Source organism: Nannobrachium achirus (assembly GCF_963921795.1).
Source record: "Nannobrachium achirus genome assembly, chromosome: 17".
Lineage (NCBI taxonomy): Eukaryota > Metazoa > Chordata > Actinopteri > Myctophiformes > Myctophidae > Nannobrachium > Nannobrachium achirus.
The window spans coordinates 50,184,241-50,211,331 of record NC_137824.1 but is presented as its reverse complement, the minus strand read 5'-3'; the positions used below and the strand labels follow the sequence as shown (position 1 = coordinate 50,211,331).

The window sequence follows — 27,091 nt, the reverse complement described above, 5'->3', positions numbered from 1 at the left end:
ATAGCACTGCGAGCTTGTACATCTGCTATTTTTGAAAAATCGTGAACATTCAAATTTTGACCCGATTCTATAAGTGTCTTTTGAATCCTTCTAAGGTTTTTTGAAAAACCTATGTTTCTATGTCAGCAATCTGGCTGGCCATCGTCAAAGAAAGGGTCCTTTTCACTTAACTGGAGCTCAGTTAGTCTGTTCTTGAGAGACTACTATGTCAGTGGTTCTCAAACCTTTTCATGTGAAGGACCCCCAAACTGATATTTATTTGGCCACGGACCCCCATCTCAAAAATATTTAGTTCCAGGGACCCCCTGGAAGCAAAATTTGAGTTACAAACGTTCGCTTTGAAAATACATACATTCAAAGATTTGCACATATATTTTCACGGCTTTTTCAAAAATAGCAGATCTACAAGCTCACAGCGCGGCACTCGGTGCCGCGCTGTGAGCTTGTATATCTGCTATTTTTCAATAGCTAAAGCAGTCAATAATCCTAGTAGTCCTAAATGGGTTAAGGTCAGAGGGAACACCACCGCTAAACAGAACCACAAGACTATGTGAGATCCCAAGATGAAATATAATAAATCTTTTTTATTTATTTTGTATATACGTCTGGAAAACGGTAGATATCTTGTATATTATTCTGTACATACTATAGTACATAGTTTTGCACATACTTGTTTGTCACTTGTTCACATATCATTATTTTTCCAAGATACTATTTCTAGTGCATCAGATTCAGTGGTTCTCAACCTTTTCAGGCCGCGACCCCCAAAATAATCATATTTTAACTCAACTGGGGACCCCCACCCTGACAATTACTAAGAATTGAGGCATTACATTTTATACAAAACGGTTTTATTGTGAAAATAGCAGATCTACATGCTCACAGCATGTAGATCGGCTATTTTCACAATTCCTGCCTATAATATTTGACAATTTGCCCAATGTTTAATTTGTCATTTATAGAGATATTAAAAAGTCCTTAAATTGTCACTTTAGAAATGTGCAGAATGCAGATACACTTACACTTTATGTTGGTTTGTTTACTGTTGAGTGAGAAAAACAATGTTGCACATTAAGTTAATCATTTGGGGACGCCCCAAAATCATTTGGAGACCCCCCTGGGGGTCCAGACCCACATGTTTAGAACCACTGCATTAGATCAGGGTTTTTTTTAATGATATGAGGAGAAGATGTGACAGAGACAGGCGTATTGGTCAGTTAAGGACATACTGTAACTGTCCTTGAGGAGCCTCCATACATTCACTGCCATTATTGCTACAGTACAGATGGATTCAGTGTTCAAGTTCCTTTTTTTTACCGCATGCTTGCTGAAATGCTGCTGTACCTTGCTTGCCTCAAGCCACAAAACGACTCATTTGGAAATAAATCTCCCTCTTCGGCTGTTGGAAGTTAGACAGAATAGTCTGGTCACTCAGTAGCTGATTGAGAGAAGACAATAGGCTATAGAGATTTTGTAGTGATTTAGTTCTACTGAGTAACGTTCAAGAGAGATATACGTTTTTCACTGCATTAGTGCTGACATTTTGCTAAACCAATGGTGGCAACATTTAATCTAAAATGTATTTGTGAAAATGTATTTTCAGTTTCCAAAATGATATTGTCAAATAGACTTTTGACATTTATTTTCTCATTTGCTTATTATCTAATTTGCTCTTTAGCAAGACACTGTAACCCAACCAAGTGACTTTTTGTCAACCCACTAATACATTTATAATGTTTTCTATAAATTGTATTTATGGATTATTTACTCACACTTGTAAATGATGAAATATATGAAGCAGAACAGAAAAGAAAACAATTCTTGCCTCATGAGGTGATTTTTTTATAAGGCCCCCAAGGATCTTACGTAAAAAACAACCCATAACAAGGCAAGACAGAATGGGACGATGAGAAAGTAAGTGACAACCTTATGGAGCAATAAACAGAGGAACGCAGCACAAGTAATGCAAATGAAATTACCGGTAATTAAAAACACAAAGTCACAGTAAGAGTTGAGAGTGGCAGTGAGAAGGACATTTCTACGCTGTCACCATATACAGTACACTGTACAGTCACCACCGTCACTGCACCATCTCCCTCCAAACTAATGAAGATGCTGCAAAGAGCGAGACTGCAAAATGAACCGCAAAAAAAGAGAAAGGATTACAATAGCGATCAAACAAAAGGCTGCAATTATTTATCCACCTCTCCCAGAAAACAAAAATGTCACAAAATGTCACAAAAAAAAAGCTACGCAATGTTCCTAATCTCTACAGCTAAATTCCGAATAAAATCTGTTTTCTAGCACATATTTCAATCACAATATCGAGTGATAATAAATAAAAGCAATGATTTTTATTATTATTTTTTTTATCAGTAAAACACATCCCTAGGTAATATAACTATGACCGCCATGGCCCAGCTACTGTAAATCCAGCACATCGCCACATGCTAATTAGAGCAATTAACACCCAGCAACACTTTTACATCCGCTGCTTAATGAGCAACACTGTCAATACTGCTGGCTGCTGTATACAGTGAGCTGATTCCAGCAAAGCCACAGGCACCGCTCAGTGGGACTGCATGTGGTTTGTCAAGATGTCAGCAACATTAGCTCTTACTTCCAGCATCCTTTCACCTGTTGCTAATTATCCATGTGATGGTTTGAAGAAGTATAACTAATAATAATTATTATTAACTGTTCGTTTTGCATTTTTCATTTTAAAAATGATTTAAACTAGTGAAAACAGCCGATCTACAAGCACACAACGCCTCGCGGTGCGAGGCGTTGTGTGCTTGTAGATCTGCTGTTTTCGCTACTTTTGTGCGACGGCCTTGTATGATGAAGCAGGGCTTTACTTTGCGAAAGAAAGTACAAATTTGAAACTTGGAGATACGAGGTTTCCACCCGACAACGACGATATATTAATAAAAGAGTATACAACATGAGCTTTAAGTGATTTAAAAGATGACATTGATTTTTTTAAGAACAAAGATTATGAGATACTTTGAAGACTATAAGACAACCATGGTGTTTATTCCTGAATTAGGACTACTGTGTGGGGCATTTATTTTGACTCAATATTGATATGAGCAGTGATACCACAGCTGTTTCAAAATGATTTCTTATTCCAGCAGTGGAAATGTTAAAACAAATGGCGACACGGTGCAAACAAAGCAATGAGATGCCACAGCTGTGGATTTAGTCATTTTGACCGTGATGACAAGACATTTTTCTCTGAAGCTCTCAGCAAGTGAGTTACTGGAGACTGGGGAATCAGTTGGATATGAACACTTAACCAAATTCTCGCTTTGGCAAAAATGTGCTTGCGCAAAGTGCCAGTGTCACTCAGCAAAAATAACATATATTCAACTGGAAAAAGACGCAATGTGTTATTTTTGTAAAGTGACATGTGGCATGACAGTTTTAGAAACAGAGTGTGCAAGTAGTGATTCAGTGTCCTTGTCAGGGACACATAGGAGCTGCAACTGGGATTAAACTCAGAGCCTTTCTGGCTATGGTTACTCTCTAACCTCTAACGGTCTTTAACAGGGGGTCCGGGACCCCTAGGCAAAGAGGTTTGGTGTAGAGGGGAAAAAGAGAAGACTAAGTACAGAGGTAAAGTTCAGGTTTATTAAGTATAGACGGTTCAAGCGGTTAAATATCTGAAAACACAAATTGACATGCATCCAAAATACACTGATGATCGTGCTGTCAAACAATTAATAGAGATGTGCCGATTGATCGGCGAGTGATCGCGATCGGCCGATAATGCCTATATCGGCTTTGATCGTTATCGGCTTTGCCTCTATCGGCTTTGCCGATCTACAAGCTAGATCAGCTATTTTCATAATATTTATCTGTGGGACTGAATGTAACCTCAGCTTGTCAATTCATGATACATTATTTCTCCTAATGTTTAAACTTAATATACAATGTCAATGTTTTGTAATAAGAATCATTAAATATATAAATGCTGCTACAGTAACACAATAAATAGAAGAATTTATGGATTTGACGCTGTGATCAGGAATATCAGTTTCGGCAGATACTGATTCCAGTTGATCGGTATCGGCCCCAATAATTGCAATCGGAGCATCTCTAACAATTAAACTATATGGAATCTATGAAAAGGTTGTGGGGGTCCCTGCTTCATCACTCTCTCAACTAAGGTGTCCTTGGCCTGAAAACGTTGAAGACCCCTGCTCTAACCACAAGGCCCACCCTAACCCCCTACCCCGACCACCAAAATACTTTGTTTACCACCGGGCAGCAGCAACTTAATGGTTCGAGTAGTGAGCTTCTGGCCAGGGGGTTGTTGGCTTAATTCCTAGATGGAAAGATCTGTGTGCAGGAAATTAACAAGACACACTCAACAGCTACTGTGGAGAAGAGCAGAGAGGTCCATGGAGCTGGACATGGACAAGAAGAAATACACTGTTAACAAATCCCTGATCAACCCACGGTTTAAAAATAGAACCACTTTTCCAAAGTAATTGCGACCGAAGGTCGCAGTTTACCATGAGAAATGTCACAGCTTGTCCGTGTGTAGACAGACGTACATGTAGACGTGTATGTACACTGTGGTTCTATGGGTTTGTCTGTGGTTCTATGGGTTTGTCGCTCTGACATCATGCTCTGATGTCACTGTGATGTCATGGGAACCACTCTTAACAGAATGGGTTTGCCGCTCTGGCATCACGCTCTGGCTTGATGTCCCTTTTATGCCCATATATGGAGATCGCTGATGTCATTACGAGTCACACATGCATCACGCTCTGACTTGATGTCCTTTTTATGCTCATATATGGAGATCGCTGATGTCATCACGATTAATTAAGTCCTTGTCCATTTTATGCCCATATATGGAGATCCCTGTCCCGATGTCATATGGGTAACTGGTCCGATATACATCACTGGCCAGATGGCCAGATGGCCAAGAATTGGCGCGTCGTCCTGAGGTGTCTTACTAGTGATATTCGGTTTGCAACCACACTGCTTAACCACAATGAGCTTTATTTTGAAAAGCTTTTGTTTTTTACATGTTCAACATACAGTAAATTCATTCATTTATTTCTTTTAAATAGCCTATCTACAAACTCCAGTGAATATACAGTACTTGTTTTCGTATTTTCTTAATAATTTCTAGACGTAGCAGTCACAAGCAGTTATGAGGTAGGTCTTAAAAAACATTCATCGACAGAAAATGTGTCCTCTTTTTCCAATTATAAATAAGAAAAACAAACAAGACGGACAGAAACAGAACAAAACCAAACACACATGCAAAACAAAAGCCTTATCGCACCCTTCCCTCTTAAACCAAGGGCTTTTCAACTTATCACCATTGTGCAGGTGATTAATTTGAGTCATCAATAAATTGGAACAGGGGTTGAATGTCAAATCTTGTTGGACTGTTTCAGTCTGTTTACAAGCAAGACATCTGTGTGAGAAGAAAGCTTTACTAGTTCATCTAGACATAATTTGATCTGTCTTTTTCCAAAACATTAAAATAAGCTTCTTTGCAGTCTAGCCCTAGATAAAAAGATTTTTTTTCCTATATTCATTATTATTATAGTTTTACATAATTATTATGCCTATAATGGCATGCCCGAAATAGGGACACTATGGGTTGAAGTGAGGCTCAGTTCATCTTCAGTGAAAATAAAAAATGTAAAATAATGAAAGGACCCAGAGTATAAAATGTGCTACAGTATGTAGATATGAAAGTGCAACAAAGAAACGATCAGCACAATGATGAAACATTCAGTAACCAGCAGAGAGCAGTGGTTGGCTAACAATGTACCTGTCCACAGGAATGTTCCTCAAGCTCTCCCTGGATCCACTTTTTTAGGATCTTAAGACCAACAGACGTTATACATGACTTATTGTGTAGTTATTTAAAGGATATGTTTTGCACAGACCCCAGAGTGCCCGGTACAAAGAGGTGGTGACAGTGACGAGTGGGTACAGAGAGTCACAATCTAGACTTCTATCGTTCATTTATCCTAGAATGACATTAGAATCGTTGAGACGGGAGTTTGTAGAAGGTAGAGGGGGAACACCATGCAACACAAACAAATCACTATACCAGGAATGTTACGATTACGGTATATGGTAAATGGTCAATCGTGCATTTATATAGCGCCTTTATCCAAGGCGCTTTACGGAGATTGTGCATTACATTCACCCATTTACACACACACACACACACATTCATACACTGATGGCGGAGGAAACCATGCAAGGCATAAACCAAGGACTCTTCGACACTAACTCTGGGGGACCCCGGGATCGAACTGGGAACCCTTCGGGAACCCTCCGCTCCGTGTTCTAATAACGGTCTCTCTACCCCTGAGCCACTGCCGAGTGCCGACACACAATAGCCAGTAATCTACTTGTGAGCCCCAGAAGCCTACAAATCAGAACATTTCAACTAGAAGCAAAGTTCACAGAGAGACCAACAACAATAATGGCAACAAAACATAAAACAGCAGAAGCAGATGTGACAGACAGGTTGAACATGTGTGTTGGGGGGGCAACACACCCAAGGACGAGGAGCAGGATGCTGGATGGCTTGATTCTCGGCTTAAAATAATTGATATAAATAATCTTGTAAAAGTCTATGGGAAAAATTAATGGACGATTTCTTTAGTGGCACCAGTAAACCACGCCCACACTGCTACGCCCTATAGCCGATCTACAAGCTCACAAAGCATCGCAATGCAGGGAGAGACGTACAGAAACATTTCTCTTTCGGGTCTCGAGCTAGAATATTGGGGAACCACTGGGCTAACAACACAGCGGCTTCTGCTGCAAGCGGGCATCCGAGCTGTATCCCTTTCAGCGGAGGGCCGCGCACCGAAAACACTTGTCCATGTCGCAGAGAGAGAAACAACAACAGGACATAGATGGACAGTAGGCCCCACTGTCCTCTCTGTTATCAGAGAGACAATGTGGTCTGGAAGGAACTATGGGAACAGGGCCAGGAAAAAGGTGGGTCTATTGTCCAAGCATCCTGCCTGCCTGCCTGACGATCTGCCTGACTGACTGACTGACTGACTGACTGACTGACGCTTATTGTTTGAATACACAGGCTGTTTTTTTTCTTCTCACATACACTTTTATGGGGACGTCATATCAAAGCATCTCATACACTGTATACAAATAATGGGCCATGACAATGGTTTGCTCATATAGCTTAAAGAAATATGACGGAGAGTGAAGATATTCACATTTTATTTATTTATCTATCGATTGATTTACAGTAGGCCTATATGGGTAGGGGGCTAGGGGCTATTACACAACTCTATTGAGGGTACATTCTCTCCAGCAATTCCTTCAGTTTAAATTGACGTGTTCCCCTACAATGACATGTCTACAGATGAAAGAAAATGAATGCTGTAATGTTAAAGCAACAGTATCAGTTGTGAAACAAATTGTTCCTAATCCCTGACCCTAACCCTAACCCTATGAGAGAACAAGTCCAATTTGACAAATTCACGAACTCAGACGCTTCCTTAGTACATTGTACCAGGTTTACATTCAGTATGTGGTCACAAGTCTACAGTAACTTAGTGCCTGAATAGATGGCTACAATGAAAACCAGCATTAACCCACCCTGTAGACAATATGCCTTCCGGTGTGTTCCACGATTTCTAGCGGAAGTCTGCGTTTAACGGACGTTACGTCATGCGGTGCAGGTCTGTTTACATTCCCCAGCGAAAAAACTAAAATAGATTGTAGCTCTTAACTCGCTCTTAATAGGTGTAACATTGCTTGAATCAATGTTATTGTTTGTATATTGTTTATTGCGAGCGCAACCGACGGAGCAGGAGAGGTAGACCAGAGTTTTTCGTGCAGCTAATACGTTTGCAAGAACACCGCACCGTGAAAAAAATACAGCTTCCGGTGAAATTCTCACGGCGGAAGTTGAACGCTTTCTGCCTTCTATTGTCACCAGGCTTTTCTCTTCGCAGATGAGTAAGCCTGGCTACGCGAGGCTAGCATTAACCAGGGATTCAAATGACCTGAAGTCCTGAACTGAATAGTGCTCTCTGAGTGACTGCTCTCATCTGTGACATCAATATACCAGTAGTTCTCCACCTTTTCTCGATCACTTTTCTGGATCCACTTGAAAATCTCTTAAAGGACAACTTTGTTTTTTTTACAACAAGGGTTCATATTTTAGATAGACTTCTTTCTATCTTTTAGTGATTTTAACGATTTTGATTTAGCCACTTGTACGCATGCTCCCACTCACTGAAATTAAAATACTAAAATCGCTAAAACAATAGAAAGCAGTAAATGAAAACATTTTAACACTCATCTTTTCTTTTCTCTAATTACAATCTAAAATATGAACCCTGAAAAAAATAGTGTTTGTGGCCCAGTGGGTCCACCCATCAGACCACTTCGACTGCCGTGTCAGGTGGTCAGATGTGTGGGCTGTGTGCCTTTTTAAGAGAGCATGTTTATTTTAATGATCAATCAATCGATTGTGTTGTGGGCTTGGATGAAGAACCGCTGAAATATACAGTACATAATGACACCGTGTGTACACTACAGTTCCATTCCTGTGCCAACATTTGGGGCTTATCCAAGATCCACTGGAGATAATGAAGCCTTAGGGTTTCTTACGAGGAAATATATCCCTGAAGGCTTTCTTGAAGAACCGCCATTTGTTAGAGGTCCATGGAAAATACTGACAGGGTTCACGAAACCCTTTATAGAGGGGTTTTTCATTGAACCCTCTGGGAACACCCTAAAGGTTCCTCAAAGGCCTTTTACTTTTTTTTTTTGGTGTAGTGAATTCATTAGAAAAGAGGATATAACCTTATAACAGCACCAGCATAATACACAACTTGCACAAAGGATTTCAGACACAGACTTCCTCTTGTGCTTGACACAAGAGGAAGAAATGTACTATAGGTTCTACAAGTCAGTTATCCATTCATTATCAATGGAGCAGCTGTTATTAAGACTGTATGCCTGGGGCCAAACATTCTCATTAAAAGAATATTACTTTGTTGTACTAATGTGAGAACGTTACTTAAATGTGATTTATTTCAAGTTTGACATAATATTTAATTTAAAAGTAGAACAGAATAACAACAAAAAATGAATCCTACTGGTCTTACAGAGCAGTACATGTAATCAACATTTCTTAATAGCTAAACATTCAAATTGCAATTCCATTTGTGCACGGTTTGGAATTGTTTGGCGCAAAATATTCTAAACAGGCGCAGCATGGCCAGAACAATCTGGTGGGGGACTTAATGATGTAGGTGTTCACTGTTCAGTTATTGGTTTTAGGCCCTGTATTCGAAAGCACTCAGAGAGTCAACACGAAAGGCTGCTCAACATTCAAAAGAGTCAAGTCAAATAATTAAGGAATAACAACAGAGGAAAGTAGCAAGGTAACAAAAAGCAACATAAATTGCATGTACATTTTGAGCCACCTTTGCAAGGTCCTGTGTGCACGAGTTCTACTTCTATGTATGTGAGTAGTGTATACCAGTGGTTCTCAACACCACTGGTGTATACTATAGATTGATTTGCATGTCTGAATATTTACTACTGCTAGAAATTTGAGGAGAGACAACAATACATTTCCAAATCCACAACTCTTTCATAGAAGACAACAGTATTCCTCACCTCTATAGACACTTAAATGCATGTTTTCACATGTTCGATTACAAGTGGATCAGTACTCAGCAAAGCATCTCCATTTACAATGTGAAACCAGGAATCTGCTCAAGGCATATTTGAATCTTGATTGGTATTGATTGTTTAAGCCTGGTCATATTGTGTGCATTACCCCATTGGGCTACATCTGTCATATACTATACATTGTACATTGTACGACAGACAGCAGGGCAGAAATGTGTTGAGCTGCCAAACTGTTGACCATCTCATTCTCCTATGTTATAATCAGGGACGTGCTGGGCCTCTGATTCAGCCCGGGAAAAAGAGTTGGAGAGGCCCTCATTGCGCACTATAGAGAGAGATCTCTCTATAGCGCTGCTGCTCCTCAAAGATTTGCCATTTCAGATCATGACAAGTGACAAGCCAGTGGGCCAATTACATGAGTTATATTTCGTTGTTGTCGGGTGGAAACCTTGTATGTCCAAAACCGTTTGTTTTGTATTTATCATTTTAAAAATGATTTAAACTAGTGAAAACAGCCGATAGTGAAAACAGCCGATAGTGAAAACGCCTCGCGGTGCGAGGCGTTGTGTGCTTGTAGATCTGCTGTTTTCACTACTTTTGTGAGACGGCCTTGTATGATGAAGCAGGGCTTTGCTTTTCCCAAAAAAATGTACAAATTTGAAACTTGGAGATACAAGGTTTCTGCCCGACAGTGAGGATTTACTTTGTTGGCCGCCCAGTAGAATGGACATCATACTCCTCATGCCAGGTCCACTGCAGGGGAAACACGAACGATAATCGTTCACACAACTACCTCTGTGGTGTAAAGTAACTAAGTACATTTACTTATGTAAAGTACAATTTTGAGGTATTTGTACTTTACTTGAGTATTTCCAATTTCCAATACTTTTACTCCACTACATTTACTTTGCAGTTATAAATTATAATATTATAAAACATACACAAACCACTTTAGCCCTATTTTATACATTGGCTATTTGAAAATAGCCGATCTATAAGCTCACAACGTGTCGCAATGCGACGCATTGTGTAACTTTAAGTATATTTGGATGCCAACACTTTCATACCTTTACTCAATTACATTTTGAATTCTGAACTTTTACTTGTAAGGGTGCCCTCACACCAAAATACCTATGAGAGTGGAATCCGCCAATACATTTCAATGAGAATGGAGCGGGGTTTTTTTTGCCAGTAGAGGATTTCTGCAAAAAACACTCCATTCTCATTGAAATGCATTGGCGGATTCCACTCTAGGTATTTTGGTGTGAGGGCACCCTAACAGAGTATTTCTATATTGCAGTATTGATACTTTTACTTAAAGGAGTGATGACACCGGCCGAAATTTAACATTATGGTACAGTAGGTCACGTGGTCTTTGTTGAAACGGTTTGGAAAGGGGGTGGAGCCGGCTGTTGCTGCCGACAGGCCCATCAACAGTAGCTGTATGGGCCTGTCGGCAGCAACACAGAGCCCCCAGTGATAGGCTGTTGATTGTACTACATCATTTGATTGGATAATTTAACATGGGGGTACATGACATCATTAAAAAAAATTGCTAATTTGATAGCCATAATTAGCTGTTTTGCGTGACACGTGACAATGTTTTGTTTTGTCGTGTTTTCCACCATTGAACTCCATTACGGAACAATGATGGCACAGACTCGTTCGGCCTCAGAGCGGTCAAGGGGAAAAGGTAGAAATTGCTTGCTTTAAAGAATGCTTTTTTAGAATTTTGTGTTTGTGTTGTTTTTTTCTCAGCAGAGAAGGGAAACGCTGGATAAAGGTACTGTGGTGAATGTCTTTCTGATAATTAATATCAACTAGTTTCATGACAAACATCCTCAGCTAGTACACAAACTCATATTAAATATTTAAAGAATATTAGCTACATTTATTTATTAATATATACAACATTTATTTTCTTACTGAACTATACTTCTTATTTAGAATTTATGTTAATATTTTCTTTTGGGTGGTGGTGGTGGCTGGGGGAGGGGGTGGGGTGAGCGGGGGGCAGCACATAGGTTAAACCTAGAACTAAAAGCTTCCTTTTGATGGAATTTCTATGTTGGCCGAGGCTTAATCCCTTTTCCTGTGAAAACCTGCGGTGCAGGGCCAACTTGACCTCTACCACCTAAACCTATTCATGTCGATCTGACACATATTACAGATGAGAACAGATCCACTCTGCTCCTGACACCGAATGGGGGAATCTCGACTGTAATGAACACTCAAATCCCTTCAGGTCTACAGTAGTGCCTGTGAGTAGGGTCTATGGCCATTTGAATAATGAGAATCAGACAAGCTACCTAGCACTAGTGTCCACGCTAGAAGGACGCTGCCAATCACAGTTACATGATGATATGTTTGTCCGTCTCGAGAAGAGAGCGTGACCCATTACGACCCGCTGTCACCGGCGACATACAGTAAAGTGTACCCGGCAACAACAACCCTTCAGATATTATAGGTCCTCCATTAAAAAATGCTTTTGTTTTCATCCTCTCTCGCCCTCCTCTCCCCGTCATAGTTTTGCTTACAGCGGTGTGCTGTGTCCTCGTCCCTCTCCCGCTGAATATTAATGCCTCCTATGCTAATAGCCTTACACTGGTTGAGGTCGACCAAAGCCCCTCCTCTGAATGTTAATCCTCTTCCTCATTTGCATACGCTTAAGTGTCAAATTCCCCCACAAATCATTGCAGCAGTCCTCGGCGCGCCAGGGCTGCTCCGGGCCCCCCGAGGCGACAGCACAGAAACAATGTGGTCGCAGCGTAACGCATAGCATCAAATCCAAATCAAAGCCTGTTTAGATTGCCGGGTCACAGCGGGTTCACGTTGTGTGAAATGACGGTAATAGGATAGCGAGCACAGTCTGGGGCAGACATACAGCCTGTCAGGTAATAGGTATGAATTGAGCAGATAATAAGGTTAGGATCGAAACAGACCCAAAGTCATCACCGGAGCAGCGCTGTTTAAGACACAGGGGCAGTCCGCGGTCCAAAGGTGAATGCAGATTGGAGGCAAACACCTAGCATTAGCTGTACAGTGAAATATTTTTTTGTGTTGACAACAGTGATAAAAGGTTGTTTGTGTTGAATAAAATAAGCAGGGAGTCTGAGCTTGTGTATATGCTATCCATATTTGACAATTAGTTGGGAGATGACAGTATATATATATACAGTATACACACACACACACACACACACACACACACACACACACACACACACACACACACACACACACACACACACACACACACACACACACACACACACACACACACACACACACACACACACACAACCATACTGTGTAACCATAACATAAATAACAAAATAACATTTGCATACTCAAATCATTAACAGATTATTTATCTTCTAAAACACATTTCACATTGCCACGCAGTATTTCCATTTCAGCTGTCTGGCTGTTGATTTTTTTTCCCCCTCATTTTTTTCAAACATTAGCCTCGCAATAGCAGACGATCGGAGATAACCAACTACCAGGATTTCTAAATGCAAGGACGTTTCCTAGGACGATGGCAACTACAGCCCCGAACAAACCTACAGTATGCCTAATGTTTTTGGAAAACAATTGTTTGACTTCCCCAATATGACTTTGGATTAGTTCTGAAAATAAGCCAAAGCATTCTCACTAGTGAAGCAGGTTTTTATTTTATTTTATTAATTGTCTTTCCATCCAGTTTTACCAACACAATCTGGGAGATAGTCCCCAGTCTGTAGTTGAGTGAAGTGTTTTGTCGTACTTGTGAGTAAGGATCGGGATCGGTGATCGGGTATCGGATCGAATCGGTGTGAAAAATATCGAATCGGAATTGGGAGAAGATCGGTATTTTCTTTTAATATGTATATATATATATATATAAAAATAAGCTGATAAGCTTTATTTTTATTTTTGTTTTGATCCAGTGCTGCACTAAGTGAAATCGAAGGGACATCGTGAATGTGTTTTTTCTTTTCTTTTTTCTTAATGCATTTCCGAAAAGAAATTGGGATCGGGATCAGGATCGGAAGCAAAAAAACTTGATCGGGACATCCCTACTTGTGAGTCTATTTAAACATACACTATTCACTGCACATCAGCCCTAAATCTCATCCCAAGCCTACTGTATATAGAATGAACGCCACTGGGATTCAAAAGCCTGCTATCAGTGTTATTTATGCTTGCAAGGACTATAGCTATAGTTTGATTCTCTAAGTCTCGTCTTAAATCCACTGCTCCATCCCCTGCCAACATGACAGGCAGATGCAGTGCCAATCGAAAGGGGAATTCAAAAGCACCAGCAATCATGAATAAGACAAATGGCAGTATTTCTACCAGTGGAATGACCTTAACCACTTTCATCAACTTAGCTACGCTTTACCCAACAAAGTAGGGACACACAGGAGCTTAAGCAGCTCCCTGTTGAAAAACTGTTCAGAGAAGAATGCAAATTTGGTGACTCATTTTGCTTCCACAGCCTTCCGACAGACACAGTGCAACTGTGCAACGTGTGCTTCGATACATCGACTTGTCCTAAGCACTACCGATATTTGTTATATAAATATTACTTCATATCATGTATAACTACACTTTCTATCTAATAATTAACTGAAATCGTACTTGAAGAAAGCAAACCGATATTGTGTAATCAAACTGAAAGGTGACAGTGATTCAGCTGCAGCTCATAATATATACATCTATACTATAATTTTGCGAATGTCTGTCTGTCTGTCTGTCTGTCTGTCTGTCTGAAACAGCGTTTCTCATCAGTGGCTGGAGCAATTGATCTGAAATCGCATCACAATTAGCATATGAACACACCTAACATAACTGTGAAGCCCGTTTGTCACTTTCACAAATCGTATGCTGTATATTAGCATTTTTATGGTGTATCTACTATCTATTCTGCATCTAGCTTGAGGCTAATCTATTCTGCATCTAGCATGAGGCAACATGTTTAACCAGCTGTGTGTGTGTGTGTGTGTGTGTGTGTGTGTGTGTGTGTGTGTGTGAGAGAGAGAGAGAGAGAGAGAGAGTGTGTGTGTGTGTGTGTGTGTGTGTGTGTGTGTGTGTGTGTGTGTGTGTGTGTGTGTGTGTGTGTGTGTGTGTGTGTGTGTGTGTGTGTGTGTGTGTGTGTGTGTGTGTGTGTGTGTGTGTGTGTGTGTGTGTGTGTGTGTGCAGGCAGGCGGGTGGGCGGGCGGGCTGGGGGGGGGGGGGGGGGGTAGCCAGCCATTAAACGAAACGGGTATTTCTTACATTGATGCTCCTACATATTATCATGCAAGCACCAGTTAAAGTTACTTTCCATCCCTCATATACTGTATGCACAGTGCACATCCCATAACCCACACACTGCACATCATTTCTTTGAACGGGTAAGGGCTAGTTCACTAAAAGGGGAAAATGTTTAAATTAATACTATTCTTCACCTTTCAAAATTAAGCTCATCCCCTGCTGAAACTTAAAGGTGACATAAACAATATGACATAAATACTTTTTAAATGCATGGTGTATCACCTTTAAATACTGCTAATGGTTAAACCATCAAAAAGCTATGTAAAATGAACAATAACAGCTGCCAGGCAGAAAAAGTTTAAAGAACAAACTAAATATGGCAGTGTCCACTAGGAGGACGGTACAGCAGCAACATTTAAAACTTCCTGTTTTGAAACAACAGTGTCCTGACGCCGATACTGACATGGTCTGGTTCAGAACGCATGCTGAATATTAAAGTCAGGCCTATAGGAACAGGGACAGAGCAGCGCCACAATGATAAAGGAACCAGCGGAATGACCCTGGAGGCACAGAACATCATTAAGTGACTAGCTGGTCTAACCTCACTTTATAGGAAGCAAACAGCATCAACGTGTCTCTCTCGTCACAGAAGCGCCAGCCTCTTAAAACCTTATTTTTCCCGTCAGTGTTTCAGGAGAAGGACGACTCGATAGCTTTGTTATTGTTCATTTGCTCACATGCATCCAGCAGCATAATTAGTACTGTATATCATTTGGTTGTTTATTATCAGCGCCGTGAACCTGCCTGCATGCCATCTCTGGATGAAGAGAGCAAAACTAGACACGTGGACCACACCGTTCTGCATATCGTTGTTGTCAGGTGGAAACCTTTTTTTTTAATATAATTTCAAAAATGATTTAATAGTGAAAATAGCTGGCATTGTGTGCTTGTAGATCTGCTATTTTCACTTGTTTTGTGCAGTGCAACAGTCTTGTATGATGAAGCAGGGCTTTACTTTACGAGAAAACGTACAAATTTGAAACTTGGAGATACAAGGTTTCTGCCCGACAGTGACGATATAAAACAATACTTCTTCTTCCTTCTTACACATGGTTCAGGGGGTAGAGCGGCCGGCTGTGACGCGGAAGGTTACTGGTTCGACACCCACCTCCTCCTGGCTTTGTGTCAAAGTGCCCATGAGCAAGACACCGAACCTGAGCAGGTTGGTACCTTGCATAGTTGCTTCGACCCATCGGTGTGTGGATGTAACGCACGTTGCAAAGCGCTTCGGATAAAAGGTGCTAGAGAAAATGCGGAGCGTTTACCAGCATCTGCATTCTAGTCATGCAGAGTAACCATGAAACTAAAGACAAGCCACATTATCCAATCCCACTGCCCAGGGGCGTCAATTGGGTATGGCAGGGGTATGCAGCTGCCATACCCTGGGTCCAGCCAGGGGGGGGGGGGGGGGAGAATAAAAGTTACTTATATAAATCCATGAATGTCTCTTTGTCTATCTATGCTGGTTAAGTTGTTAAATTACATTATGCAAAATGTAACGAAATGGTCACTTAACAAGGTATTATAATTATATTCTCCACACTTGTATTCTCCCCATCTTGACAAAATGGTATATTCCCAGGTTCCGCAGGTCAGCTGCACAGGTGCAATTCATTATTGTTGTGGCACGTTTACTATTTTATGCCAAGTTTAGCTGCAATTGAACAAACAGTAGAAACGGGGGAAAAATATAGAATGTACTTCTTAAAATAAATGTATCATGCCTGTTGCTAAGGTATGGCAACATGACTGGTGTCTTGCACGCACGACACCAGTCATGTTGCCATACCTTAGCTTTTTCTGAACTGACGCCACTGCCACTGCCCAGAGAAAGAGAAAGATGCTGAGGACAATGAACCAACCACGAGCACAAGCAGCCATGGAAAAACTAATTAGAATTTTCACTTCAGTCTGAGGGGATGAAGGTAGTGGTTATTACTGATATGTGTCCATGGCTACAATTATGCGGTTGCCTTTAGGATTTAATAGGTATTGGTAAACACCACTAGTGTCAAGTATTAATGTGTGCATTGCACGCCTGTTTGCTTACCTAGTACGCAGGTAACTGTTCACATTTCAGAGCCTACACAAACATCATTTGTGCATGCATGCAATTTGTGTGTGTGTGTATGCATGGCTGCATGCGTGTTTGTTTTTGAATGTCTTTATGTGTTCATGTTTGTGTACGTGCGTCCACACTTACATGCACTCGTTTGTGTGTGCGTGCGTGCGTGAGTGCATATCGTCACTGTTGGGCAGAAACCTCGTATCTCCAAGTTTCAAATGTGCACGTTTTAACATAATGCAAAACCCCACCTCATCACACAAGACTGTCGCACAAAACTAGTGAAAATAGCCGATCTACAGATAAACACAAGCGGTTTTGGACATACAAGGTTTCCACCCGACAACAACGACTTGTTTGTGTGTGTATGTGCGTGTGTGCGTGCATGCGTGTATGTATGTATGTATGTATGTATGTATGTATGTATGTATGTATGTATGTATGTGTGTGTGTGTGTGTGTGTGTGTGTGTGTGTGTGTGTGTGTGTGTGTGTGTGTGTGTGTGTGTGTGTGTGTGTGTGTGTACGTGCATGCGCGCATGTGTGTGTGTGTTAATTGCACTAGGCATGTGTGTGGTACAGGAGTTGAGGTCCGCTGAGGCCTGGACCACACTGTATGAATAATGTATCACACCGGGCCATTGCATCTCAGCAACATTGCCTAGGTCTTCTTAAAGTTGCAACTCCTCACCAACCTGGCAGCTGCTGCTGCAGTAACTTACAGGAACTGCAAGCAGACATTATATACCACTGGCTCCCAAACAGTGGGTCGGGACCCATTTGTGGGTCGCGGACGAGTTCTTGTGGGTCCCTTAATCTTTTGTTTCCTACATTTTGTTTTGAATTATTATTTGAAAACATTAAAAAAAAAGAAATCCCAAAAAGCTAAGATTTTCATTGAAGAGAATTTCATTGAATTTCATTTTAAAAGAAAAATCGAAGAAAGTCCATAAATTAGAAAACAAGTGTTTAAGAGCGCCGCGCTGTGAGCTTGTAGATCTTCTGTTTTCACTAGTTTGGGTCAGTGTTATAAACCGTATCTAAATATAAATCACAACAACAGCAGCAAAAGCTTAATATATGCTGTTTGATAGCTGTCTAAAGCTGGGGTGCAACAATACATTTGTATATTATTTTTTAAATAGGGTTAGGGTTAGAAATAGTAGATATTCAAATACTTTGTGTGACATTGCTGGATGGCAAAGTATAAAATGGGAATCTGACTAAGTTGAGTCCTTGATATATAAAAAATAGAATACATGTGCTTCTCAATTTGTTTTATTAACTCATTAAAAGCCAACCCCGCGATGTCGCGGGAAAAGTAATAGAGTATCTATAGTGCCATCCACGCGATGTCGCGGGAAAAGTAATATATTACTGTAACGGCGAGTAAAAATACCTAGTACAATGGCCGACGCTCCGGAGACGAAATCCGCGCTGATTTGTCATCATCACGGCTCCACGAGCACACAATAGTCATCCCATAACATTGAGGTGGACGGCCGATCTCATCTTTAATGTCCATTATCTCAAAACTACACTTTAGAAGCTAGGATGGAGGCAGATGCTCGCTTATTTTACACAGTTATAAAAGCTCCCGGTCGGCCATTACACAACTCCACGTGGACACGCATCGGTTCCGGCGCACGATCCGATGACGTCAGACCGGAAGTACTTCCGGTCTAGACTTCTGGCCTTCAAAATAAGACAGCGGCCGTTAATGGGGCCGGGAGGGGGCACTCTGGACCCCCTAATCCGTTAATGTCCTGGGCTCAGAATGAGTTAATAAATATATATTTCTATAGAATAAACGCTATAAGAAGATCAGTGATAGCCCTAGTCCAAAGCACTTCGAAGGTGCAATAAAGCAGTGGTTCTCAACCTGTGGGTCAGGACCCCCATGGGGGGTGACAATTTAAGGACCTTTTTAATACCTCAAAAAAGAAAGAAAGAAAATAAAAAAAAAAGACCATAGGCTACTGCAACAAAAGTAATCAACAAACTCTACAATAAAAACTGGTCATTGTCCAAATTGTCAAATAATATAAGAGGCAAAAATATATATCTGTGCATTCTGTGGAACCGAGTCAAACATGCCTCAACAATGCCTTTCGTGCCTAACAGTTATTGCTTATCAGGGTGCAGGGGCGTCACAAGGGGTAGGAAAGTGGGAATGAGTTACTAGGGCCCAAGGTGGAGGGGCCCTAATAACTTTATCTATTGAAAAATAGCAGATATACAAGCTCACAGCGCGGCATCGAGTGCCGCGCTGCAAGCTTGTAGATCTGCTATTTTTGAAAAGTTGTGAAAATGTGTGAAAATCTTTGAATATACCGGTATGTATTTTTTAAGCGAACGTTTGTAACTCAAATTTTGCTTCTGGGGGTCCCTGGAATTAAATATTTTGAGATGGGGGGTCCTTCACATGAAAAAAGTTTGAGCATCACTGACATGGAAACATAGGTTTCTTAGCACACATTTTCACGATTTTTCAAAAATAGCAGATCTACAAGCTTGCAGCGCGGCACTCGGTGCCGCGCTGTGAGCTTGTATATCTGCTATTTTTCAATGGTTAACATTCATGGGGGGCCCACAGTGAATCCTTGTACCCAGGGCCCAGAATTTGGTGTGACGCACCTGCCTACAGTTATTGCTTATCAGGGTGTGTGGCTGGGTTCAAATATGATTCTTTTGGGGGTCCTGGCCTGAAACGGTTGAGAACCACCAAATCTACTAGATTTTACTGAAAATAATGGATGTGAATGGTTTTAGAGAAAGGTAAGAGCGCTGAAATAGGGAGAAGAACGACTAAACAATCTTGTGTGTTCTAAATATAAAGCCCTCTCAAAACAACACTTTTGGGCCAAACCTATTTCTCCAGTCTGGAGATGCCTTGTTAAACTACAGTGCTTGATATCTGGGATAAACTTTTCATCTGCAGATTTGCACATATACAGTAAGTGCCAGCTGAACAGATGTTTGGGACAGATGCTGGCTATAATTCACAGTGGGATCAGTGGAGGTTCAGTTTGAATGACACTGAACGCCACACTGGCTCAGCGTCCGACTAATAGAGGGATTCCATTTTTATAGCATTTATGGGAAACTGAAAACATTCAGAGGATAAAATATAAAATGATGTCATATATTTTTTAGGACAACATAGGCTATGGATGTAAGTAGCCTATGCTACTTTTCGCATTTTAGTCAGTGAGGCAGGAATCGAACCAGTGATTTTCTCATTTAGGCTAGCCTATGGGCAGTCTCTCACTCAGGCAAAATTAGAGTGACTTGGTGGTGGTGTTGTCTATTCAGTCAACACTGTCAACATGGTTGAGTTGACAGCCACGATGCAAAGACAGTATGCAAATACATGTAAAACTAGGTGGCATGGAAATGTATGCAAATGATCCAATTGCACGTTGAAAACATAGTTTCTCTATAGACTTCAGAGACTGCTAACACTTTAGTCCCATCATTTGAGATGTTAGTATTGTTTTAATGCTGTGCCTGTTCGTGTAACTGCAATAAGCTTGCATGTTTAACATGGGGTGAAGTTAGTAACACAGCCCCGGTTTACTACTTTCACCTCCGGAATGTTTGGCACGTGGGTCAGCATCATCACATCTGTAGGCTACGTCCTAAAAACATTTTATACTCACAGCTGCCCATCGTATCTCGCGCCGTAAATGAGCAGATATTCAAGCCCGCTGCGCACGGCAGCGCGACCGCGGTGTGAACTTGCAGATCGGCTGTTGTTCAGTGTGGTGGGAGACACCGCGGCGCGCAACCAAAAGTATAAATCAGGTGTAATATTGTCGAACCCCGTCTCTGTCTCTCTCCGGCGGCACGACCGACTCGGAGCGTCTGTACTCTGTATCACTGGTTTAATACTCCCATGTATTAATCCAGGCAGTGGTTCTCAACCTTTTCAGGCCACGGCCCCCAAAATATTCATATTTTAACTGGGGACCCCCCCACCCTGACGAGCTCTAAGAGTTGAGGCATTACATTTTGTATAACACGGTTCTATTGTGAAAATAGCAGATCTGCTATAGATCTGCTATTTTCACAATTCCTGCCTCTAATATTTGACAATTTGGCCAATGTTTAATTTGTCATTTTAGGTATTAAAAAGTCCTTAAATTGTCACTTCTTTAGAAATGTGCAGATACCCTCTAATCTATACACTAAACTTTATGTTGGTTTGTTTACTGTTGAATGAGAAAACAATGTTGCACATTATCTGGGGACCCCCCAAAATAATTTAGGTTGAGAACCACTGTATTAAAACAACTAACAACACACAAATACCGCAGAAGAACCTGGGACGTTGGACCCAGTTATTATAACCAACCCACTGATCTCTCCCCCAATAAGTCCCAACAAACTCACCTCCGTGCGCGCCTGCAGCCGCTTGTTCATCTCGTAGATCCGGTACTCGGGCTGCACCATGTAGGGCGAGTGTCTCCGGTAGAAGGGACCGAAGGGAGACGAGTAGAACGGGTCGTGGCTTGTGTTCGACATGGTCGGGGTTCCGACGGACGTACGAGGCTCAGCAGCAGCAGCGGGGGACGCACGCACCACCACGGCGCGATCTCAACATCCAGGAAAGCCGCTACGGGCACCGCAGCGCACGCGGAGTGCGATGCTTTTTCTAACTGAAGCAAGCCCCACCACCAGCACAGCAGCAGCAGCCCACCACCACACCACCACTCTCCTGATGTGTTTGGAAACCCAAGCCGCTCTGTGCTCTGCTCCGCTCCGCTTGTGCCGAGGCTCAACTACTACACTCTGACTGGCTGCAAGTTGGACAGGCTAGTTGTTCACTCTGCTGTACACAGCGAGGAGGAGGATGGAGACTGGAGGAGGCGGAGGAGGGAGGAGGAGGAGGAGGGGGGAAGGTGGTGATGGTGGGGGGGTATGTTAGTGAAGGGAAGGATGGTTGGGGGGGTGGGGGGACTTGAGACTGAGGAAAAAGGTCGTTCCAGTCAGATGAGACCTGCAGAAAAAGTTTAACTTGAACATAAAGTGTGATTTCTGTGTAAATAAGCCGTACATTTTTCTAGGATCTCCTTTTAGTTGACCTTGTACCAGTGATTTGTGCTGTCATGAAACTGTACCTTTTTCTATTGCAAACTGCTAATACACTCTTCAATCAATCAACCACCAGCTTGTTATTGTTTTTAAACAGCGATTCTCAAACTTAAAAATCAAGGATATGCATTTTTATCTCCGAGACCCTAATGTATAGATCTATACAATCTTCAGTGTTATTTCATTCTCAAGAGTGTACTGCCAAAAGTCAAGTGGGTCATTTGCTTTCTTCCAACTATCCATCATTTAGCTGGAGACCCCCCTGGAACCCCTTCAAGGACACCTGAGAGTCCCCAGACCCCCATGTTGGGAACCAGTAGTGAGACAATGCAGAAATATTGAGCAGTATAGATGTGCAGGCACGTGCACACACAGACATCAAAGGGGGCTTGAGCCCCTGCCCTTTTATAGTCAGTAAAAAGTGCCCTCTCCAGACCATGAATGCAGTTATACAAATGCCCTCTTTCCATGCCTCACCTGAAGGCAGCATTCAAGAGAATTTGCCTTGTCCAAACTCTCCTGAACTTGAATGCAGCAGCTTATGTTTAAACAATTGCCCTCTCTGTGTAGAAATCCATGCCGTATGCCACATCTCCAGTATTCACTTGCTTATGCTTAGTTCAGTCAGTGTGGTATCAAGCACTGAAATTAGCCGACCTCCAAGCTCACAACGCATCGCAGCGCAACACATTGTGAGCTTGGGGGTCGGCTATTTTCGATATTTTCACCAAAAGGCTCTTTTTTAAATGTCAGCCCCTGCCTCTCTAACATTCTCTGCACGTCCCTGTATATGTGTCTGTGTCGACTTGTATGCAGTCCAAAAATCCCAACTGTACATTTTGTTTACATTGCATCTTCTCAGCTGAACCATACTGTAAAGTGCAGGAACACAATGATGTATTCATTTTACGGTAGATTACATTTTAGAGCAAGTGTTAGTGCTGGTATAGGATTAGTGTTCATTCAGATTATTGCAGCAGAATATCTTCCCGCATGCTGCAAAGATCTGACATTTTGAAGACCACACTCATTTCACAGACAATCCACACAGCACAATGTCATTATCCTAGGTTTCATTGTTTACTGTATATTGCCTCCAATCTGTTGAAATATAGCCTTAGACTAATTAGCCTTCAAAAATGTACCAGTGTTTTGTTGGGCTATAACTCATCATCAAAAAAAAAGAAAAAAGAAAAGAAAAGAAAAAGATATAGGTCTATTATGTTGAAGGAAATAGTATCGTAGAGTATGTAGAAAGAATACTAGGAATATTCTGTCACGTTATCAGCCAAGGACTTGTAATACAGTATCTGGCTTAAAGTCCTGTTCGCAATTTGGTGTTAGGGGAGTTTCTCACCTGAACTGAGTCAGTGGGTCCCTAGACATGAACAATCACAGAGGTGCTCGTCCGCCATAGTGCCACGAATGGCGCAATGGCCAAATCAAATATGGCTGCCATCGGCTATGATGAAAATCCAACTTTTCTGTTTCTGGGTGTATATGCACATGTAATACCTCTATTTGGACTAATTGTGGTGTGGGGAATTCATTTCTGATATTGTTTTGACCATTTTGGGTGATTTGGACCTCAAAAGGTCATGGTCAAGGTCATTTTGCTATTCCGAAGACCATGGGCCATAACTTGGCCATTGTTAGGAGTAAAAACAGTTGCAGTAGGTGTAAAACTAATGCTGACATGTATAATTCATTTCTGACATTGTTTTGACCATAAAGGATCATCTTGTCTTTGAAATAATCAATGTCAATGCCTTTTTTCAAAAAAACGATTTTGTTCATTACTTGCACTTTTATAGTATTTTTTGTAAGTTTGTTACTATTTTATAGTAAGTTTGTTTTGTTTATAACAAAAGACATACTAGTGAGAAATACAACAAGTAAACATCCACATTTAACTTTAAAGGGGGGTTTTAAATGGGTGTTTAAATGAGCAAATAAGACTATTTAAGAATAAAAGTGACAAATAAAATCACACAACTAAAGCACACACAAAATTAAATAACAATTTCCCTCAAAGTGCACCATATTGTGATTGTGTGCATCCAAGTTAGTATGATGTGTTTTTACAGGATGTATTTGCCATTGTTCCATGGCAAAATATGATGCACCGATATCCATCAGCAAGGCAGCCATATCCTCGAGAGTCGATGTGTTCCTTGCATCCATCCATGTTCCATTGGTTCTAGTCTTTCCTCAGGTTCCTTGGCTGTTGCAAGCAGGTGGCAAGACATGCACTAGAAAGGTGCCTTGTTGGTCTCAGCTCTCAGCAGTTGTACTTCTCTGCTACCAATGCTGTGTCTTGTTCTGTCAAGGTCTTTGCCTCTCCAAAGTTTGTTAGATATTGTATTCGGTCAGAAGCCATAGCTGCATGCTTAGTCCCCACCTGGCCCATGCAGTCATCTCCAGTTTCCAAGGCATATGTGCCTTGATCACTGTCTTGGCTAGTGGTGCTCCAAGATGAGAGAATGCTTGATGATGTAGAAGCATGTGCTGCTGCACACCTAGTGCCATACTGCTACCAGATCTACTTAATCCCCAGTGCAATCCTGGCGACCCATTATTCCCTCCATTAGGTTAGGGTTATGGGTAGGTTTAGTTATATTAGGGCCAGTTGACTCCACATGTACCAGCAGCTTGGTGACAGCCTCCTCAATCTAGTTTAATCTTTGGGATCTCTTCACCTCCAGCCCCTTTTGCAGGGAGCCACTCATCATCATCAGAGATAAGAGTCGAGAGACGCACCCATCCCTCATCAACTTTACGAATTCTGGGTGTCTGAGGAGAACAAACAGCTCTCCAGCTGTGTGTTCGGAATATGGTGTCCATTCAAGCTTGTGGCGATGTAGGTAGAACGGCTGCCTTGGAATCTGAAGGTTCCAGGGTCGATTTCTGGCTCCTCCTGCTTATTTGTCGAAGTGTCCTTAAGCAAGACACTGAACCCCTAACTGCTCCCGATGAGCACCTTGCATGGTTTCATGGTGTGAATGTATGTGAATGTGTGTGTTAATGGGCGAATGTGAAATACATTGTACAGCGCTTTGGAGAAGAGCTCTATATACTGTAAATGCAGTCCATTTACCATTATCAGCTCTGTTGTCTCTGTTGATGATGTCGCTAGTGGAGAAGAGATCCCAGACATCTTGAATAGGATTGAGGAGGCTGACACCTGGTGCATGTACAGCCTCCATTATAACTAAGCATATCCCTAACCTTCACTAACCTAATGGTCAGAATAATGGGATGTCGGAACTATGAGCGGACCCCAGAGAGTTGTTGTCTCCTTCACATTACTACTACACCCCATATTTCCAAGCACTGGGGATGAAGGCGATCTGGCAGCAGTATGGCACTGGTGAGACTCACTTCAACTGCATCAAGCAGTCTCATCTTGGAGCACCACTAGCCAAGACAGTGATCAAGGCACATATGCCTTGGAGATGACTGCATGGGCCAGGTGAGGATTAAACATGTAGTTATGGCTTCTGACCGAATGCAATATCTAACAAACTTTGGAGAGGCAAAGACCTTGACAGAACAAGACACAGTAGAGAAGTACAACTGCTGAGACCAACAAGGCACCTTTCTAGCACATTTCTTGCCACCTGCTTGCAACAGCCAAGGAACCTGAGAAAAGACTAGAACCAATGGAACATGGAACAGGGCATGACATAAAGGCTTGTCCTGTTCTCCGGGACAAGTGCCGGAGAACAAGTGGAGGGAGCAAGGGGGGTCATTAGCCGTCCTTTTGTTATTATTTCAATGTATGGCATTTTTATCCGGAAGTGAATGGGAAATATACTTGTCCAAAGGACAACTGCCTCAAAAAGTCAATGTCAAGCTCTGATGGATGAAGGAGCACTTTGACTTTAGTACACTCCTGCCATGTCTGAAGCAAGACACTCGACACTGATGGAGTTCTGTGCATCATATTTTGCCATGGAACAATGACAAATCCATCCTGTAAAAACAACTCATACTAACTTGCATGCACACAATCACAATATGCTGCACTTTGAGGGAAATTGTTATTTAATTGTGTGTGTGATTTTGTTGTGTAATTTTATTTGTCACTTTTATTCGTAAATAGTCTTATTTGCTCATTTAAACACCCATTTAAAACCCCCCCTTTAAAGTTAAATGTGGATGTTTACTTGTTGTATTTCTCACTAGTATGTCTTTTGTTATAAACAAAACAAACTTACTATAAAATAGTAACAAACTTACAAAAAATACTATGAAAGTGCAAGTAATGAACAAAATCGTTTTTGAAAAATGGCATTGACATTGATATTTCAAAGACAAGATGATCCTTTATGGTCAAAACAATGTCAGAAATGAATTATACATGTCAGCATTAGTTGATTTAGACCTACTGCACCTGTTTTTACTCCTAACAATGGCCAAGTTATGGCCCACGGTCTTCGGAATAGCAAAATGACCTTGACCATGACCTTTTGAGGTCCAAATCACCCAAAATGGTCAAAACAATGTCAGAAATGAATTCCCCACACCACAATTAGTCCAAATAGAGGTATTAGATGTGCATATACACCCAGAAACAGAAAAGTTGGATTTTCATCATAGCCGATGGCAGCCATATTTGATTTGGCCATTGTGCCATTCGTGGCACTATGGCGGACGAGCACCTCTGTGATTTTTCATGTCTAGGGACCCACTGACTCAGTTCAGGTGAGAAACTCCCCTAACACCAAATTGCGAACAGGACTTTAAGCCAGATACTGTATTATTGAGTTAGCAAACATCCTTGAACGTGTCCTTTTGATTCAATGCTATCCATCATTTTGTTAGAATGAATATGAATACTGCATCCATCCGTCTGTCTGTCTGTCTATTGCATTTCAGTTTAATTTACTCTCATGTAAAAATCATCTACAATCAACCTTATATAAAAGTGTCCTTCTACCTTTCCTTTCACGAGATGGAGA

General features: G+C 41.4%; 1 protein-coding gene across 2 annotated transcripts in view; it reads right to left on the bottom strand.

Moving 5' to 3' along the window:
- ldb2a (LIM domain binding 2a) overlaps positions 1-21,793 on the bottom strand; it is a 129,930-nt gene extending 108,137 nt beyond the window's left edge. For both annotated transcript variants that reach the window (XM_080745430.1, XM_080745431.1), the window contains exon 1: positions 21,426-21,793. In XM_080745430.1, the coding sequence (XP_080601556.1) occupies positions 21,426-21,557 (132 nt within the window). In that variant the 5' untranslated portion in view covers positions 21,558-21,793. The remainder of the gene's footprint in view (positions 1-21,425) is intronic.
- Between the last annotated feature and the right edge of the window lie 5,298 nt (positions 21,794-27,091).